At 43.7% G+C, this 20,522-nt stretch overlaps 1 protein-coding gene across 10 annotated transcripts in view; it reads left to right on the top strand.

Annotated features, from left to right (window-relative positions):
• Nucleotides 1-20,522, top strand: part of adam22 (ADAM metallopeptidase domain 22) — a 252,306-nt gene that overhangs the window by 122,242 nt on the left and 109,542 nt on the right. For all 10 annotated transcript variants that reach the window (XM_055655426.1, XM_055655417.1, XM_055655409.1 and 7 more), the window contains 4 exons: nt 9,692-9,761; nt 14,948-15,012; nt 16,057-16,131; nt 19,660-19,731. In XM_055655426.1, coding sequence (XP_055511401.1) covers nt 9,692-9,761; nt 14,948-15,012; nt 16,057-16,131; nt 19,660-19,731 — 282 coding nt within the window. The remainder of the gene's footprint in view (nt 1-9,691; nt 9,762-14,947; nt 15,013-16,056; nt 16,132-19,659; nt 19,732-20,522) is intronic.

The raw sequence follows: 20,522 nt of genomic DNA, 5'->3' as shown, positions 1-20,522 counted from the left end.
TAACATACCATTCGCCTTCTTCACTGCGTGCTGTACCTGCATGCCTACTTTTAATGACTGGTGTACCATGACACCCAGGTCTCGTTGCATCTCCCCCTTTCCTAATCGGCCACCATTCAGATAATAATCTACTTTCCTGATTTTGCCACAAAAGTCGATAACCTCACATTTATCCACATTGTACTGCATCTGCCATGCATTTGCCCACTCACCCAGCCTATCCAAGTCACATTGCAGCCTCCTAGCATCCTCCACACAGCTAACACTGCCCCCCAGCTTCGTGTCATCCGCAAACTTGGAGATGTTGCATTCAATTCCCTCGTCCAAATCATTAATATATATCGTAAATAGCTGGGGTCCCAGAAATGAGCCTTGTGGTACCCCACTAGTCACTGCCTGCCATTGTGAAAAGGACCCGTTCACTCCTACTCTTTGCTTCCTGTCTGCCAACCAGTTCTCTATCCACATCAATACTGAACCCCCAATACCGTGCGCTTTAAGTTTGTATACTAATCTCTTATGTGGGACCTTGTCGAATGCCTTCTGAAAGTCCAGATACAACACATCCACTGGTTCTCCCTTATCCACTCTACTAGTTACATCCTCGAAAAATTCTATAAGATTCGTCAGACATGATTTACCTTTCATGCTGACTTTGTCCAATGATTTCACCACTTTCCAAATGTGCTGCTATCCCATCTTTAATAACTGATTCTAGCAGTTTCCCCACTACCAACGTTAGACTAACTGGTCTGTAATTCCCTGTTTTCTCTCTCCCTCCCTTTTTAAAAAGTGGGGTTACATTAGCTACCCTCCAATCCTCAGGAACTACTCCAGAATCTAAAGAGTTTTGAAAAATTATTACTAATGCATCCACTCTTTCTGGGGCTACTTCCTTAAGTACTCTGGGATGCAGCCTATCTGGCCCTGGGGATTTATCGGCCTTTAATCCATTCAATTTACCTAACACCACTTCCCGGCTAACCTGGATTTCACTCAGTTCCCGCATCTCATTTGATCCCCGGTCCCCTGCTATTTCCGGCAGATTATTTATGTCTTCCTTAGTGAAGACAGAACCAAAATAGTTATTCAATTGGTCTGCCATGTCCTTGTTCCCCACGATCGATTCACCCGTTCCTGACTGCACGGGACCTACATTTGTTTTAACTAATCTTTTTCTCTTCACATATCTATAAAACCTTTTGCAGTCAGTTTTTATGTTCCCTGCCAGTTTTCTTTCATAATCTATTTTCCCTTTCCTAATTAAGCCCTTTGTCCTCCTCTGCTGGTCTCTGAATTTCTCCCAGTCCTCTGGTAGGCAGCTTTTTCTGGCTAATTTGTAGGTTTCATCTTTTGTTTTGATACTATCCCTGATTTCCCTTGTTATCCACGGATGCACTACCTTCCCCGATTTATTTTTTTGCCAAACTGGGATGAACAATTGTTGTAGTTCATCCATGCAGTCTTTAAATGCCTTCCATTGTATATCCACCGTCAACCCATTAAGAATCAATCGCCAGTCTATCTTGGCGAATTCACGTCTCATACCCTCAAAGTTACCTTTCTTTAAGTTCAGGACCCTTGTTTCTGAATTAACGATGTCACTCTCCATCCTAATGAAGAACTCAACCATATTATGGTCACTCTTGCCCAAGGGGCCACGCACAACAAGACTGCTAACTAACCCTTCCTCATTACTCAATACCCAGTCTAGAATAGCCTGCTCTCTCGTTGGTTCTTCTACATGTTGGTTTAGAAACCTATCCCACATACATTCCAAGAAATCCTCTTCATCAACACCTCTGCCAATTTGATTCACTAAATCTATATGTAGATTGAAGTAACCCATTATAATTGTTTTACCTTTGTTGCACGCATTTCTAATTTCCTGTTTGATGCCAACCCTAACTCCACTACTACTGTTAGATGACCGGTACACAACACCCACTAGCATTTTCTGCCCCTTAGTGTTTCGCAGCTCTACCCATATCGATTCCACATCCTCCAAGCTAATGTCCTTCCTTTCTATTGCGTTAATCTCCTCTCTAACCAGCAACGCTACCCCGCCTCCTTTTCCTTTCTGTCTATCCCTCCTGAATATTGAATATCCTTGGATGTTCAGCTCCCAGCCTTGGTCACCCTGGAGCCATGTCTCCGTGATCCCAACTATATCATATTCATTAATAACTATCTGCACATTCAACTCATCCACCTTATTACGAATGCTCCTTGCATTAAGATACAAAGCCTTCAGGCTTGTCTTTACAACACTCTTACCCCTTATATAATTATGTTGAAAAGTGGCCCTTTTTTATTTTTGCCCTGGATTTGTCTGCCTGCCACTTTTACTTCTCACCTTGCTACCTATTGCTTCTACCCTCATTTTATACCCTCTGCCTCTCTGCTCTTGCACCCATCCCCCTGCCACATTAGTTTAAATCCTCCCCGACAGCACTAGCAAACACCCCCCAAGGACATTGCAGCCCAGGTGCAGACCGTCCTGTTTGTACTGGTCCCAACTCCCCCAGAACTGTTTCCAATGCCCTAGAAATTTGAACCCCTTCCCCTTGCACCATTTTTCAAGCCACGTATTCATCTGCAATATCCTCCTATTTCTACTCTGACTAGCCCGTGGTACTGGTAGTGATCCAGAGATTATTACCTTTGAGGTCCTACTTTTAAGTTTATCTCCTAGCTCCCTAAATTCATCCTGTAGGACCTCATCGCTTTTTTTACCTATATCGTTGGTGCCAATGTGCACCACGACAACTGGCTGTTCACCCTCCCCCTCCAGAATGTTCTGCAGCTGTTCAGTGACATCCCTGACCCTTGCACCAGGGAGGCAACATACCATCCTGGAGTCTCGTTTGCGGCCGCAGAAACGCCTACCTATTCCCCTTACAATTGAATCCCCTATTACTATTGCCCTTCCACTCTTTTCCCCCCCCTCATGTGCCGCAGAGCCACCCATGGTGCCATGAACTTGGCTGCTGCTGCATTCCCCTGATGAGCCATCTCCCCCAACAGTATCCAAAATGGTATACCTGTTTAGGAGGGAGATGACCATAGGGGACTCCTGCACTACCTGCCTACTGCTACGCTGGCTAGTGGCCACCCGTTCCATTTCTGTCCTCTTTCCTTTTACCTTCGGTGTGACCAACTCGCTGTACGTGCTATTCACGACTTTCTCAGCATCGTGGATGCTCCAGTATGAATCCAGCCGCAGCTCCAATCGTTCAATGCGGTCTGCCAGGAGCTACAGCTGGACACACTTCCTGCAAACGTAGTCACCAGGGACACCGACCATATCCCTGATCTCCCACATGTTACAGGATGAGCAAACCACGGGGCCAATTTCCACTGACATAGCTTACTCTCAAATTAACTCAACTCCCTCACACTATAAAAATCTTTATCCTTTAAACTGTACCTTTACTAATAAACACTGTACCCTCAACTCACTGATCCCTCTACTCACTGATCCCTTAACTCACTGATCCCTTAACTCACTGATCCCTTAACTCACTGATCCCTTAACTCACAGAACCTTTAACCTGAAAGCAGAAATGTAAACCTGGGGTTGCACCCAATCAGCTGCTTCCTCTGGTCCTCTTCCACCAAACAGAGGCTTCCACCAGACACCTTCTCTGGAAGTGAGATGGAACACTGCAGATTTGGGAAACTCCTCCTCTCACCAACAGCTCCCCGGGCCTCCCCGGCACTATCCTATACACTAGGAACAATTTACCATTTTTTTTTTTAACCAAAACCTACAAACCTCTGCATCTTTGGAGTGTGGGAGGAAACTGGAGCGCCCAAAGAAAACCCATGTGGTTACAGGGAGAACGTAAAAACTCTGGACAGACAGTACCTGTAGTCAGGGTCGAGCCTGGGTCTCCGGCACTGGCAATTCTCCTTCAGCGCCACTGGGCCGGCCAGCACTTGGTGTTTTGCTGGAACTGAGGGGATGTGGGTGATACTAGAAGATTTTTTTTTTAAATTTCAAAATAGACTTTATTCATTGATAAATATATACAATTCCTGAACCATTCAAACAAACAAAATTCATCCGACATTTTCGGAGACTATACAAGTTTTTTCAGTACAATTTTTTTAACATTTTTCAAATTTCACCAAACAGTCCCCCACCCGTGCCACTCTGTGGCCCCTGTCCAAGTAATAAATATATACAGTGTTTACAGTGCGAAAATCCCATTTGACATTTTCACTTCCACAAATAATGTCCCCCACCCGTGCCACTCATGTGGCCCCCTGGCGTGGGATACCTTCCCTTAATTTAATTTGAGGGGCGTCTCCACCATACCGTGCCCCCCATGTCCAGCAGCGGAAGGACCCTAGACTGTGGCCCTCCCCCACCGAGCCTTGGCGTTGGCTGCACCAAGCTTCAGCGAGTCCCTTAACACGTACTCCTGCAGTCTGCAGTGGGCCAGTCGGCAACATTCCCTGACGGACATCTCGCTCTGCTGGGTGGTGAGCAACGCTCGGGCAGACCAAAGAGCGTCTTTGACCGAGTTGATGACCCTCCAGCAGCACTCGATGTCAGTCTCTGAATGTGTCCCTGGGAACAGTCCGTAGATCACAGAGTCCTCTGTGACGGAGCTGTTCGGGATAAATCGTTCCAGGGACCCTTGCATACCTCTCCAGACTCTTTTTGCAAACCCACACTCTGCAAAGAGGTGGGCAACCGTCTCCTCTCCACCGCAACCGTCCCGGGGGCAGCGTGAGCTGGTGGTGAGGTTCCGACGGTGCAGGAAGGATCTAACTGGGAGGGCTCCCCTCACCGCCAGCCAAGCCAGGTCTTGGTGCTTGTTGGTGAGTTCTGGCGATGAGGCATTTTGCCAGACAAGCTGGGCAGTCTGCTCTGGGAACCACGCCACCGGATCCATCGAGTCCTTTCCCTGCAGTGCCTGCAGGACATTCCGTGCTGACCACTGCCCGATGGACTTGTGGTCAAAGGTGTTGGTCCGGAAGAAGCTTTCCACAGACGACAGATGGGGCGGCAATGTCCAGCTGACTGGAAGATGGGGTGACTCCATATGTTATCAAAAGCTGGGGGTGCACAAGGGTCTTCTAACCAGGACAAGTGATGTCAAAGGTCTGTCTTCTGACACGTAGCTGTTTTTTTCTCTAGTTGCCCTTCAATGCCTGAGTGACTGGGGGATTTGGTATCTGCTGGTTGTGTGCTAATGAGGTTGTCCATTGAGCTGTTCATAAGTAAACTGTGATAGAGATGGTGCTAAAATCTTTATGCAGATCTGATCTTGGTGATTGATTAGTTTCTTCAAACATTTTAAGCATGCTCAATTTTGATGGAACTGCTTATTTATTGAAATGCATTTTTCTCTTGTGTTTGTTCCCCATGGTTTACATCTGTTATTCTGTTCGGAACAGCTTGATTTCCATATAAGACAGCAGAGAGTTGGAAGTTTCCTCTAATGCATAATGCACATAATGTGATTCCACCCCAGGCATTTTCAGTGAAAATAATGGTCAACTTGAGTTTGTTTTGACCTCTGATCAGTTCTGAAATGCAGTCACGAATGGCACTTTTGTTGCATTGTTTTGGGAACTCCTACTCGATCGACAAAGGAGAATTTTCACCCACAGCTTGAACATTATTCCATTTGAGTTATAGTGTGTTTTTCGTGAAAATACATGACATTTCAGCTCAAAATACATGACATAAACAACTTCATGATTTATGGATTTATTTTTAAACTTGCGATAGGTACGCAGTATTAGGATTAATCTCATGCCGGCATTTCTCACACACCTACATAAACAAAGTTGGAATGAACAGAGGCAATTTAATTTCAAGAACACTTGCCCCCCCCCCGATTTGTTGGCAGGACATTCATTCAGAGGCCACTTTTATCATTGCTTCTCAGTGTCAGACCTCTAAGCCTGTGTGCAGAGACGGTTCACCAGACTGAGGAGTGCAGAGACGGTTCACCAGACTGATTCCTGGGATGTCAGGACTGTCTTATGAAGAAAGACTGGATAGACTTGGTTTATACTCTCTAGAATTTAGAAGAATTGAGAGGGGATCTTATAGAAACTTACAAAATTCTTAAGGGGTTGGACAGGCTAGATGCAGGAAGATTGTTCCCGATGTTAGGGAAGTCCAGGACAAGGGGTCACAGCTTAAGGATAAGGGGGAAATCCTTTTAAAACCGAGATGAGAAGAACTTTTTCACGCAGAGAGTTCACCACTCTCTGTCGCAGAGGGTAGTCGAGGACAGTTCATTGGCTATGTTTAAGAGGGAGTTAGATGTGGCCCTTGTGGCTAAGGGGATCAGGGGGTATGGAGAGAAGGCAGGTACGGGATACTGAGTTGGATGATCAGCCATGATCATATTGAATGGCGGTGCAGGCTCGAAGGGCCGAATGGCCTACTCCTGCACCTAATTTCTATGTTTCTATGTTTCTATGTGTTGCTTGTTAAAGGATAGCAGAGTAGCACAGGGGTAGATTTGCAGACTTACAGCACCAGAGACCTGGGTTTGATCCTGACTAGGGGTGCTGTCTGTACGGAGTTTGTACATTCTCCCTGTGACCAGCTTTCAACGGGATCTCCGGTTTCCTCCCACACTTTCCAAAGACAAACAGATGTATACCAATTAGCTTGGTATAATAATTAATTGTCCCTAAGATAGACACAAAAAGCTGGAGTAACTCAGCGGGACAGGCAGCATTTCTGGAGCGAAGGAATGGGTGATGTTTCGGGTCGAGACTCTTCTTCTCACTAGTTAATTGTTCTTAGTGCGTGCCAGATAATGTAAGTGTTTATGGGGATTGCTGGTCAGCGCGGACTCGGTGGGCTGAAGGGACTGTTTTAGTGCTGTATCTCTAAATAAACTAAACTAAATTTAACGTAACTTAGCATTACAGAGGAACTAGCAGTTACACTGTGTTAAGATCAGGCTGAGAAACCAAGGTACTCCTTTGGAGGTCTTGACCTGAGATTCAACATCACCTGATCTAACGGTGCCGTGTGTGTTTATTTATTTATCTGATCCAAGTCATGTTGTGGTTCACCCAGTAGGATCACTGAATTCCCATTGGTTTGCCAGTTCCAGTAATAGCATTGAAAACTTTTTATTCAGGCATAATGTTTGTACGGTATCAGAGCAAAGAATTTAAATATCCACAGATATCTACTGGATACTTTCAAGAGAGAGCTAGATAGGGCTTTTAAAGATAGCTGAGTCAGAGGATATGGGGAGAAGGCAGGAACGGGGTACTGATTGGGGATGATCAGCAATGATCACATTGAATGGCGGTGCTGGCTCGAAGGGCCGAATGGCCAACTCCTGCACCTATTGTTTATTGTCTATTATTGTCTACAGACCTTAACTAAAAACTGAACATATCATAAATAACAAAAGGACAAATCAATGGATATTTTTAAGACCGAGATAGATAGATTTTTGATTAGTTTGTGCGTCAGGGGTTATGCGGAGAAGGCAGGTGAACAGGGTTAGGAGGAAAAGATAGATCAGCCTTGATTGAATGACGGAGGAGACTTGATGGGCCGAATGGCCTAATTCTGCTCCTATCATAGAAACATAGACAATAGGTGCAGGAAGAGGCCATTCAGCCCTTTGAGCCAGCACCGCCATTCGTTGTGAACATGGCTGATCTTCCCCAATCAATAACCTGTGCCTGCCTTCTCCCCATATCCCTTGATACCACTAGCCCCTAGAGCTCCATCAAATCCATCCAGTGATTTGGCCTCCACTGCCCTCTGTGGCAGGGAATTCCACAAATTCACAACTCTCTGGGTGAAAAAGTTTTTTCTCACCTCAGTCTTAAATGGCCTCCCCTTTATTCTAAGACTGTGGCCCCTGGTTCTGGACTCGCCCAACATTGGGACCATTTTTCCTGCATCTAGCTTGTCCAGTCCTTTTATAATTTTATATGTTTCTATAAGATATCCCCTCATCCTTCTAAACTCCAGTGAATACAAGCCTAGTCTTTTCAATCTTTCCTCATATGACAGTTCCGCCATCTCAGGGATCAATCTCGTGAACCTACGCTGCACTGCCTCAATCACAAGGATGTCCTTCCTCAAATTAGGAGACCAAAACTGTACACAATCACTTATGAACATGAATTTATAAAAACAAAAACTATGGAATTACAACTAAAAGACTAGACTGACATAACTAACAGACGTAAGACACTGCACATTCAACAAACAACTCGCAAAGAAGATACTGCTGAAAAACAAGCACCCTTATCTATATAGGGTGATTAGGATGTATCAAGTTGCTTTGTACCATGAAGGGATCGAGACCCTTCTTCAGATTGAAGTCTGAGTCTGAAGAAGGGTCTCAAGATGAAACATCACCCATTCCTTCTCTCCACAGATGCTGCCTGTCCCGCTGAGTTACTCCAGCATTTTTGTGTCTTTAGTTTAAACCAGCATCTGCAGTTCCTTCTTACACACCATGAAGGGATTATTGTTCACAGTTCTGTCTAGGATTTTATCAGTTGTAATCTTGGGTTTACAAGTTGTTCTTTGAGATGAGTTGACTTTAGTTTATTGTGACGTGTACCGAGGTGCGGTGAAAACCTTTTGTTGCGTGCTATTTGTGTGTTCAGCGGACCTACTTTCAAGTAGTTGAAGGTTTTGTATGAAATAAAGTAACCCCATCAATTGTCTGCAAACCCTTACAACCCTGTTAAATAAGCGCACTTCTGCACTGAGATCATATTACCTATTTTGTTCTGAGGCCTAGTTCTGTTGCATAGTATATTATTTTGGGGATTGAGGATAGAATTTTAGCAGAAAGCTGATTGTGGAAAGCAATCAATGTTTACTGTGTCCTCTGTGCATGACACCAAACTATCTGTGCTTCGCACCTGGCTCACATCCCATAGGTAGTGTACTGCTCTGCAACTCCTCCAAAATCACATCCTCGCATGCCTGCCCTGCTAATGGAGAGTTTATGTTCATAAGTGATAGGCACAGAATTAGGCCATGCTCTGCCATTCAATCATGGCTAATCTATCTTTCCCTCTTAACCATTCTCCTGCCTCCTCCCCATAACCCCTGACACTTGTACTAATTAAGAATCTTGCTATGTCTGCCTTAAAAATATCCAGATGGCCTTCACAGCCTTCTGTTGCAATGAATTCCACAGATTCACCACACTCTGACTAAAGAAATTCCCCATATCCTTCCTAAAGGAAAGCCTTTAATGCTGAGACTATGACCTATGGTCCTCGACTCTCCCATAAGTGGAAACATCCTCTCCACACCCACTCTATCCAGGAGAGGAAGGAGATTTAAAGGGGAATTGAGGGCTAGAATGATTGATACCTAAATCTTGCTGCCAAAGGAGGTGGTGGAGTCCGATACAATCACTATGTTTAAGAGATATTTAGAAAGGCACTTAAACAATGAAGACATGGAAGGTTATAGTCCTAATGGGGGCAAATGGGATTGGTGAAAATGGGCAAAATGGTTAGCCTGGATGTGAGGAGCCAAAAGGACCTGTTTCTGTGCTGTATCTTCTATGACTAACCAAATAAAAATGTAACCTTAAATTGTTATCCTGGCATTTCTTTTTGCAGTTGTTGACTAACTTCCTCTTTAGTTCTAACATTTCCTTGTTTTTATTACAGAAATAGTAAGGATGTTTTTTCTTCTTTCCTTTCACAGAATGAACCAGAATCTCATTTAGTTTATCAGATCGCAGGCCATAATATTCCTTTACACCTTCAACTTCCTGGTAAGATTATGGTGACATTTGATACTATTCATAGATTTGTAGGTGTGGAAATTTAGTTGGAATGACGATGAGTTTTTGCTCAATTTTATATATATAAATATATGGAAAAGATTAAAGCCAATTTAGTGGATGATTTCTGAAACCATATTACACAGGGGAAAGACACAGGTTCCATAGTTGAAATCGTGGGAATACTTAAAAGTTGTATTTTGGAATCGCATTAACAGTTAACGGGATGCTATTTAATCCCTCAAATCTATGCTGGTTTACATGATGAATAGTAAGATTAAACGAGAATTTACCAGTTTGAAGTTTGATCTTTATTTTATGAGGAGTTACGATGAGGGATTACGTGAAGACCCCGCCAGCACGCATGCGCGTCAATCTTCAAATCAGCGGTGTGAAATCACAGACAGGAAACATTGACCTGAGAATAGTAAGATTCGAGAAACTAGAACTACCAGCTGAGTTTTATGAGGAGGGGTTGGGAGCAGAGGGCATGTAATCCCTCATCGTAACTCCTCATAAAATAAAGATCAAACTTCAAATTGGTAAGTTCTCGTTTAATCTTACTATTTTACTTCGGAGTCACGTGAGTGACTGCGTGAAGATCTTAAAGCTCTGTGACTTCATGCCGTGGAACGAGTCCATGTGTCACACACTACATCAATTGACCAAGGATGAGTAAACATAATCATGCATTCAGACATGTCATAGATGTAGACATGCTGATGCTCTTCTATGAACCAATAATCACAATAGTAACCCCTGTCATCCAGGAGGAACTATAGACAGAACTAATTGAGTTGGCAAATACCACCGGTCTGGCAATGGGTTTGTACAATGTATTGAAAGATCGTTCGTTTGGCCACCCTGGAGACACTAGGATGTGGTACCGTAGAACATCCATACCCCTACCGCTGAACTGTTACAGCCGTGGTGGAGTGAGATTAAAATGTCAGTCACTCCTGCATAAGCCAGAACCTGTTTAACCTGGAGATGGTCTATACTGATACCTTCTATGAGGTTTATGTAACTGACAAACATAGCTAGATCCATGCCCCTAAGGCTCTAAGTGACCTAACATATAGTAGTAGATGACCACACATAACCGAAGGTCCATAGGGTATGCCCAAATTGTAGTTAGACCTGATGCCCCTGGTCTACTCTGCTTGACTGAGCCATAAACATAAATAGTTATTAGCCTGCAGCTGTAACCATGCTGACCAGTCACGCTATGCAATGACTAGACCCATTGCGCTGAACCAGTGCCATGAGCATAACCACTTTTAAGTGAGTTTTACCAAGGACAGGGATGAAACTGGAGCCCACCGGCGAAGCGGCGTCAGCACAATGTTAACATCCCATATCTCTACGTGTCTGAGCCTGTGAGGTTTGAGTTGAAGATACCCTTCATGAATCTGGATATCAGAGGGTGAGACCCAACAGAGTGGGTCCCGCTTCTAGCAGAAATATGATGAGAAGGCACATTTAACACAGATAATAGTACTATAACTAACTATGTCAAAGACCCATTCGAAATTGAACTCCCAGTCGTCAGTTATCCGTGCCGTATATATGTCAACGAATTGATCATCATGCATAGGATGGTTTCCCGAGTCACGGGCTGAACCAGCAATACTATGTTAGAATTAATCATATAAGGTTCTTATATGATTCCCAACATCAGCGGGAACCATGGCTGCAAAGGACCATCACTACAAAATGGCTGAAGCAGATTACTGAATATTTGCAAGACCCGACCAACAAGGCAAAATGGAGGAAGACAAACCTCCCCAGAGTAGTGAGAGTGCGTCTATCGCCACTGCCATGCCACCTATATATATAAAATATATTTCTACTGGTGATTGAGCCTGGATGCAACATCTCGATCGTAGTGTTCCATAAGTCATTAAGATACTAGTGATCCATCATCCATTCTGTTTTAACATGGATTTAACATGATGCTACTCTCGTGCCAAAAGAGGTTAGGTAAACCATCCCTGGCTACTTAGACTTGATTGCACCCAAGTGATTAACCTATGCCACCACCAAAGCGTACGAACTTGGACTTGAACATGCTGAATATGCCTATTCGCACAACCCTTAACCCATAGCATGCACCTAGTGTTTAAAGATAGCCGAAACTGTAGAACTGAAGAACAGGTCATTCATGCAAATCCCATCACCTCCGTGAGTAGAGAAGTATTAGTAATTTCTCATCTTAAGCCCTTGTATCTGTTTGTAATATAACTGAAGATTTGCTGACGAAAAATTATGTGGAGCAATGCTGAATACTGTTCATCCACCATAGTAACTTTAATGGAGGTAAATAACAAGACCTACTTACCAGCGTCTCTAACTCCAGGTCCCTTACCTTACTGCAGTTCTAGCGAAATTTCATTTGCAGACTCTGTCCATGTTGTCATTCCCATTAGATCGCTGATGCTGCTGGCCAACTTCTCTTCTATTGGCTAGTCCGTCACCGACGGAGCAGCAATTGTAGAGGCAAAGCACCATTTTCTCTCATGCTACCATCGTGCATTATGCATTAAGCATGGGACCCCGGCACAGTCATATTCCGTTCCTGTTTGGAGTTAATCCATACTAACCTTAGGCACCCTTTTAGAGTGGAAGTAATTTCACCTGAATCCGTTGTCACCATCCGCTTCCTCAACTTGTCTGTGCATGCCTCTGTACGCACCATGTTTTGCGACTCCATCTCCCATGGTCGTATAATATATATGGCTCCATCTTCATCCTTTATACATCCGATTAGGAGGACTTATGCGGTGAACCAGGTGTGCCTCAGGCATGTGTGCATGTATTTTAGCATCATCTCCATCACTGCGCTCAAACCAGTGGGAGGAACTTGCAACCCTGAACCAGAAGCTGCTGCCTGACATGCCTGTAGATGGAGCGTTCTTTGACTGCGACGAATCGCAATCTCGCCTGACATAGATGCCCAAGCCTTGGCACTCACTCTGAGTTGGGTTTGTCTGGTTGCTTCCTTCAGCATCCGCCAGGACTAGCTGTGCAAATCGATGCTCTGTTGGTATCCTCATTCCCCAAACAGGCTGCACGTGCTAGTGACTACGAATCCTGCTCCTTCCCGATGCTAACGCAGAGAAGGACTGGAGCGCCTCTGGCCCCCGTACGTCAGACATAGTGGGAGAAATGCTGGACACAAACCTGCCAGTTATTTGTCATGGCTGAAGATGTTTATCTGAATGAAGACGCCCATCCCAGTTAACAAGAGATTTGATCACTTAATTGATATCGGCAATTTGGGGAAGAATCTTCCACAGTCCCTTAATGTGCGGAATTACCATGACGCCACCATGTATAGCTCGCACAGGTGACGATAGTTAAGCTCAACAAGGCTACTTCAATTTTTCAATTCTACTACACGATTTGTTGGTGTAAGTGAAAATAAATCCTCTCTTGGTATAATAGTGACGACGTGATCTAGTGGCAACTAAATAAATGACCCTGAAGGCCAGCTTGGCCCGGAACTTTCTCCGACCACAGAATCAGTTCCTTGGCAAACAACTGCCATAGCAGACATAAGGGTGATGAAGTCATAAGTAACATGACCCCCCCCCAGGTATACTGGAATCTAAAGTAGAATGTACTCTAGACACACTTCCAGGGTTGCACTTCTCTCCACTGAGGGGAGATTAAAAAGCAGCCCTGAAAACAGTTGATGCCGCAGTCCCCCGAGGACCTGCGCTGATATGGCCCTGTCCATGGACCATATCAGGTGGTGCAGAAGTCCAGTAATAACGGAGGGAAACCTTGTGGCCGCCTCGTGCAGCCCAAGCCTCTCTGTCTCTGCAACGTTGCCTCCTATGAGCTGCCGAGGCCGTGGTCGCTGACCGTACCGCCAGCGAGTCGGGTAGTAACCCGACGGCCCTCTACCGCGAACCTTGCCGGCATAACCAGCGGTCAACAACCCCGCCGTCCGACCGGGTCACTGTATGCAATATCCCACAGGAAACTCTGTGAGAAGAGTTCCCTGGAACAAAGGACAACCTAAGTAAGTTTAAAACTTACCTGTAGGCTTTTAAACTTACCGGTGCAGGAGCAGCGCACCTGTCCAACCGGTCGCTGCGCCATGCATTAGACGTAAAGACGCGCATGCGTGCTGGCGGGGTCTTCACGTAGTCACTCACGTGACTCCGAAGTAAAACAGTCTTTATGTTTCCTCTTATCTCTATAACTTAATTTGCCTTTGAAAATGTATCCAATTACTTTTTGAAAGCTGCTTCTAAATTTTTATCTCCCTCCTATCAAGCAAGATCTGCCAAATCCTACCCATTATATGCAAAATCAAGAAGCAGTTCTGGTCCTTTTCTGAGCGCTCAGTCACTGGAAATAATTTCCATTTACTTTCTCCGATCCTTCATGATTTTAAACTATTGTCAAGTCTCCTTCTGAGTTCCTCAGCTGGAAAGAGACCACCAGCTACTCCATGGAATTGTCAACCCTCATGCCTGGAAGCATTTGAGCTATTTTTGCTTTTGAAAATTCATTAGTAGAATGTTGATATTACAGGCAAGGTCACATTAATCCCTCTCCTGCTGTTCCTCCAACATCTTCGGGATTAATGATGTTAAAATCAGATCAATGCTATGTTGAACGTGATAGCCTGATTAGTTATGTTAATGAGGTTTATATCTGAATCTGTAGGAAGGAACTGCAGATGCTGGTTTAAACCGAAGATAGACACAAAAAGCTGGGGTGACAGCGGGACAGTCAGGAATGAGTGAAGTTTTCGGGTCGAGACTTTTCTTCAGACTTCGTGTCTCAACCTGAAACGTCACCCATTCCATGGATTGCAACAATGTGCTGGAATCACTTGAAGAAACTGTGTGGTCCAAAAATTTGCAGCTGGTAGTCCTTGATCAACAGATCTGCCCCATGTACTGTCTTTCCGCTGACTGGTTAGCACGCAACAAAAGCTTTTCACTGTACCTTGGTACACGTGACAATAAACTAAACTAAGTGTAATGCACAATATGTAGACCACCTTGTGTTCCTACTTACAATCCAACAAAGTTTGGGTCCAAATAAACATTTCCTGCTTCCAAAGTGCCAGCATGTCAACAGATGGCACTGGTATTTGCTTGTGTAATTAACCATACTGTTTATTCATCTTATTCAATATTGTATATATATTTCAGAAAAGGTTGGAAGAAATGATTTTGGTCTGGCTGGGAATTCTGGTTTTTCGAGGAAGAAAAGACAGGTTTGTCAATATTTTTTAGGATATCAAATTAATGAAAATGTAAATCAGAGAATATATTATAGATTTGAATTTATACCAGAATGTTGGTTCACTTTATATTTTACTGTTCAAACAGACCATTGGTTTAAAAATAAAATATATGAACTCCATAATGCTTAAACCTGAAGAAGGGTCCTGACCCGAAATGCTCCCACCCATTCCCTCCATAGATTCCACGGTGCACAGATAATAAAAGATAAAGGGTACATCATATAGTGCAAGATAAAGTCCGATGAAAGATAGTTCAAAGATCTGTAATGAAATGAGGTAGATGGGAGGTCAGGACCGCACTCCACCTGATGAGAGAACGTTTCAGTTGCCCGATAACAGCTGGGAAGAAACTGTCCCTGAATCTGGTGGTAGGCATTTTAATACCTCTGTACCTCTGAGTGACTGGGGTGAGACTGGTCCTTGATTATACTAGTGCCCTTGCTGAGGCAGTGTGAAGTGTAGATTGTGTAGTCTATGGAAGGGAGGTTGGTTGGTGTGATGGCCTTGGCTATGTCCACACCTCTCTGCAATTTCTCGTGTTCCCTAACCATGCTGCAATGCATCCTGATAAAATGCTTTCTATGGCGCATCTATGGATATTGGTGAGTGTTGTTGGGAGACATGTCAAACTTCCAGAGCCAGAGGCATTTGTGTGCTTCCTTGGCCATAGCTTTGTTGTGGCTGCTATAGGATAAATTACTGGTGATATTTACTCCAAAGAACTTGAAGCTTTTGACCATCTCTACTTCGGCATCATCAATGTCTACCTGGGTATGTGTACAGTTTTGCTTCCTAAAGTCAATCATAATCTACTTTGTCTTGCTGACATTGAGGGAGAGGTTGTTGTTCTGGCACCAGGTTATGAGGTTTTCAATCTCATTCCTGTACTCCATCTTGTCATTATTTGATGTCCACAGAGGTGTCGTCTGTGAATTTGTAAATTGAGTTTGATTGGCATTTAGCTGAACAGTCATGTATGGTTTCCTTCTTAACCAGTTTTGTTTCTTGTTGCAGATGCAACGATTTCGGCGGGATGTTCATGATGAGACGAAGTACATTGAGCTGATGGTTGTTAATGATCATTTTATGGTAATGACCACATTCAATATCAAATATATGATCTATGATCCGTTGACATTATTTACAGAATAAAACATTGCAGTAATATGACTTTCTTCAAACAAAAATCCCATTGTTTGCTGCAGCTGTACAGGGCCTTGGCGAGACCATCTGAAGTTTTGTGCGGTCTTGACCTGTTACCTGAGAAAGGATAGGGGGAGTCCATTGAGGGTTTACTGGACTGATTCCTGATTGATGTTTGAGAAGAGATTGATCAATTAGGCTTACATTGACAATATTTTTACTGAACTGTATACAATAAAATAATTTCACTGTACCTTGGTACATGTGAAAATAAAGAACCATTGAACCAATGAACATTCATAGAATTTAGAAAAATGAAGGGGAATGTCAAATAATCCTATAAAATAATAGCAGGACAAATTTGATGGAGGGAGGATGTTATAGATGGTGGGTTAGTCCAGAACCAGGGGGACTTTCTCGCAGTATGGGTATACCATTTAGAACTGAAATCAGGAGAAATGTCTTCACTTACAAGATGGTAACCTGTGAAAGTTATCTTCCATAAATGATGCCAAGTCATTAAATATATTTAAGGAGGTGGTGAAGATATTTCTTAATAGATTTCTTAATATTAAAGAGATTTAGGAACATGAGGACAAGGTACTGAAATGGATGATTAGTCGCTAATGTTTTGAATGATGGCGCATACCTAAGGTGTTGAATTGCTGGCTTGGTGGTCTCGTTGCTGGCTTGGTGGTCTCGTAGCGCAGCCTCATTGGGACAATCCAAACAAGTAGTTATTGTCAGGATGTCCTTTTCAATCTTGCCAGGGCTTCCGCTGTCTTCACTCAACATGGGGAATTGTCGGAACTTGTCCGGTGAAAATTGACCGCATTCTTGAGAACAAGTTGGTGTTTTATTATTTGTTGGTAGAATTGGAACATAAGTGAGCAGCTGAGGAAAAGAATGGAAGAGTTCATTGCACTGAATATGAAGTGAACCCCAAAGCTGCTGTATGCACACAATTGTCATCACAGTTCATTCAAGAGACCAATGTATTTTCAAATAGTGCCAGTAAAGCAGTTAATACTTTAACTTTATTTAGAAAATGCAACGGTAATTGTAGCTATTTCATGTGATTTGTTCACTGTGTTGACAGTAATTTAGGAAAAGTGATGTTTTTAACCCCATACAGAATCTAAATTCTTGAATGAGCAATGTTCACAAAAGTATCTCACAGAATCAGGAGACTTATGATGGGTCTTTGAAAGAGAGTACCATTTTGTCAACTTCTTTTACATTTTCCGTTAGTGCCTAGGTTTTTGTGAGGTTAATCTATTTTTATAGTAAAAACTTGATTTCCTGTGTGTAATTATTCTGAGACTTGTCATCGCCAATCAATTGGACTCTCACAACTTGCATTGGTTTCCCAGACACCACTTTATTTACGTGGAGAATAAGAGCAGCAGTCCCAGTTACTGTACTATTCTAAAATTCTATTTGGAAATGAAAACCTTTATACAGACATTAACCAATTGGAATCTTGTGTACTCTCTAATTCCTTATTAGCATATCAAATTACCAATCTCGATACATTCTGATGTATTAATTGAATTGAATTGAATACCTTTATTGTCATTCAGACCTTACGGTCTGAACGAAATTTCGTGCCTGCAGTCATACATACAATCATACAATAATAAACAACACTAAACACAAATTAACATCCACCACAGTGTATCCTCCAAGCACCTCCCCACTGTGGTGGAGGCAAAAATTTTAGGGCTGCAGTCTCTTCCCTCCTCTTCTCCCTCTGCGCTGAGGCGATTCCCCACCGGGCGATGGCACAAACAGTCCCACGGCTCACCGAACCCCGCAAACGGGCCGGCACAAACACCGCGGCCCGGGGTGGTCGAAGCTGCCGCCCTCCAGTCCAGCGGACGCAGCCGCTGGCCCGCGGCTGAACCCAGGACTCGGGTCATAGCCGCCAGAACGCCGTCCCAGCCACAGGAGCACCATTCCAGCCCCGAGCCGGATCGCCCTCACGTGAGTGCCGTTCCACCCTTGAGCTGGGCCGCTCCGACGGGAGCGCCACAGCCCCTCACGGGAGAGTCTCAGCCCCTCGCCAGGCTGCCCTCACGGGAGCGTCACAGCCCCTCACCGGAGTGCCGTTCCAGCCCCGAGCTGGGCCGCCCTCACTAGAACGAGCCCAGGGTGAGTCCTGACTGGCTGCCTCTGGAGTCTCGAGGTCGCCAGCTCTGCCATTAGGCCTCAGCGCAGACGGAGGCAGAGAAGACAAAAAAGTCGCATTCCCCCGAAGGGAGAGACAGCAAGCCCCGTTTCAACCCCACACACACAAACACAACCTAAAAAACAAAAACTTAACTAGACAAAACGAAAAAAAACAACACAAAAAAGTAAAGACAAACGGACTGCAGGCGAGCCGCAGCCGTTCACCAGCGCCGCCACTTCCGATCCTAATAATCAATAGAATCTACATTCTAATAACCAAACCCGATACATTCTTATATGTATTACATACAAATTACATACAGTGAACCCTTGTATTAATGGACCTCTTTATAATGGATTTTGGTTATAGCAGACGGACCTACCGACGGCTGCTGATGCCACCCCGGCTCGCACCTTCTCCCCAGCTGCTACCAGGCTGGGAAGCAAACGTCACCCCTGGCCTGCACCCCCTCCCCGGCCACTTCTGGGCTGAATCTACTGCTGCCACCGCCGGCCTACACTGCTTCCTTAGTAGATTCCAGGCCGCTCCTGCCGCCATCAACGCTACCACTGACCCTTACCTGCACTCCAGCCACCCACGGGCCACGACCATTGCCTCCGCTGATCTTTGCCTCTGGCCTGACTGCCAGCAGGCCGGGGCCATCAACTCACCTGGATTCCGGTCCAATAGTCTGAAGAAGGGTCTCGACCTGAAAGGTCACCTAACCATGTTCTTCAGAGTTGCTGCCAGACCGGCTGAGTTACTCGAGCACTTTATGTGCTTTTGTGTATTAACCAGCAACTGCAGTTGGTTGTTTCTTCTACTTATACAATGATAATCTCTTTCTTGATTATAGCAGACAATCGTCAATAAGGGACACCTTTCCCTGTCCCCATGGTCCATTATAACGTTGGTTTACTGTACTATTTTTATTTTTTAATTCATTCTGATTGAAGGGGGCAGTTATTCCTTACTCTTAGAACAGAGATGCTCCCAGGGTCATTGTTCTGTGCAGTTTGGTAGACAAATTTGCAAGATTGTTGCTCTGCTGTGCAGCTACAGTTAGCTGCATGCTATCTTAACCCTTGCATTGCTGCAGTTTCCACTTATGTAATAAATATTATTTTTCCCATTTCATTCCTTTCATGGATATTGATTCAATGTAAAATGTGCAGAAATACTTCTTACCTGAATCTCGAAGGCTGATTCATCCAGTCTCAGTTGAGTTTTGTAATGGTATTTAAGTGCCTGAAATGTTTGGATTGCACAAGTTTACAGCTTTTTTTCCCCTCTTGTTATAGTTTAAAAAACACCGTTTATCTGTGGGACTCACAAACAACTTTGCAAAATCAATTGTGAACTTAGCAGATATGGTGAGTCTAGATCATGTTATCTCTGAATAAAGCACGAACTTGAAGATAGTATTATCAAAGGCTATTTGCCTCAGTTTTAACTAGAATGTAAAACAAACAGTGTCTAATTCTCTTTGCTGCTGCATAGTGTTCATTTCTCAATTTGAAGCGAGTGAAAAAAGATAGACACGTTTAAAGTTCACTCCCATTAAATCAAGATTATTTATGGTTAGTCATCCTCTAATTTATAGAGTTCAATTGAGCTAAAATGAGACGGGCATAGTTTGTTGATATTCATATTAACAGAAAATAGTAAACAATTGAATTGAGAGAATGCATACATGTTTTATACTTTTTTGATACTTCCAATAAATACAAAATCTATTGTACTTATTATTGGCAGTAGAACATGAGCCAATAATTTGGACAGTGAAATCTCTTTAGTTGGATGCACGGTCTCAAACATAAATGTTGACCATCCATCTGACTTCACAGATGTTGCCTGACTCTCCGAGTTCCTCCAGCAGCTCGATTTTTACACGTGAGGATTAATGAAACAATCACTGCAAAATCCTCCTCAAAGTTTCTAGTGTCTTAAAAAGTATTCTTTATTTTATTCCAATTATAATGATGATTATTTAGTAGTTACATAACAATTAAAACTGAAATAAAAACAGAATGCTGGAAATACATGGTCAGGCAATGTTTCAGGTTAATGACCTTGTATTGGAACATAGATGCAGCCTATTGCATCCAGACTGTGTGCAGTATCCAATATAAAAGGAGCTGGAACATGCAGGCAGTCTCCTGTC

Source organism: Leucoraja erinacea, chromosome 2 (assembly GCF_028641065.1).
Source record: "Leucoraja erinacea ecotype New England chromosome 2, Leri_hhj_1, whole genome shotgun sequence".
Lineage (NCBI taxonomy): Eukaryota > Metazoa > Chordata > Chondrichthyes > Rajiformes > Rajidae > Leucoraja > Leucoraja erinaceus.
Note: the sequence above shows the minus strand (reverse complement) of the source record. Positions and strands in the feature narration are given on the sequence as shown.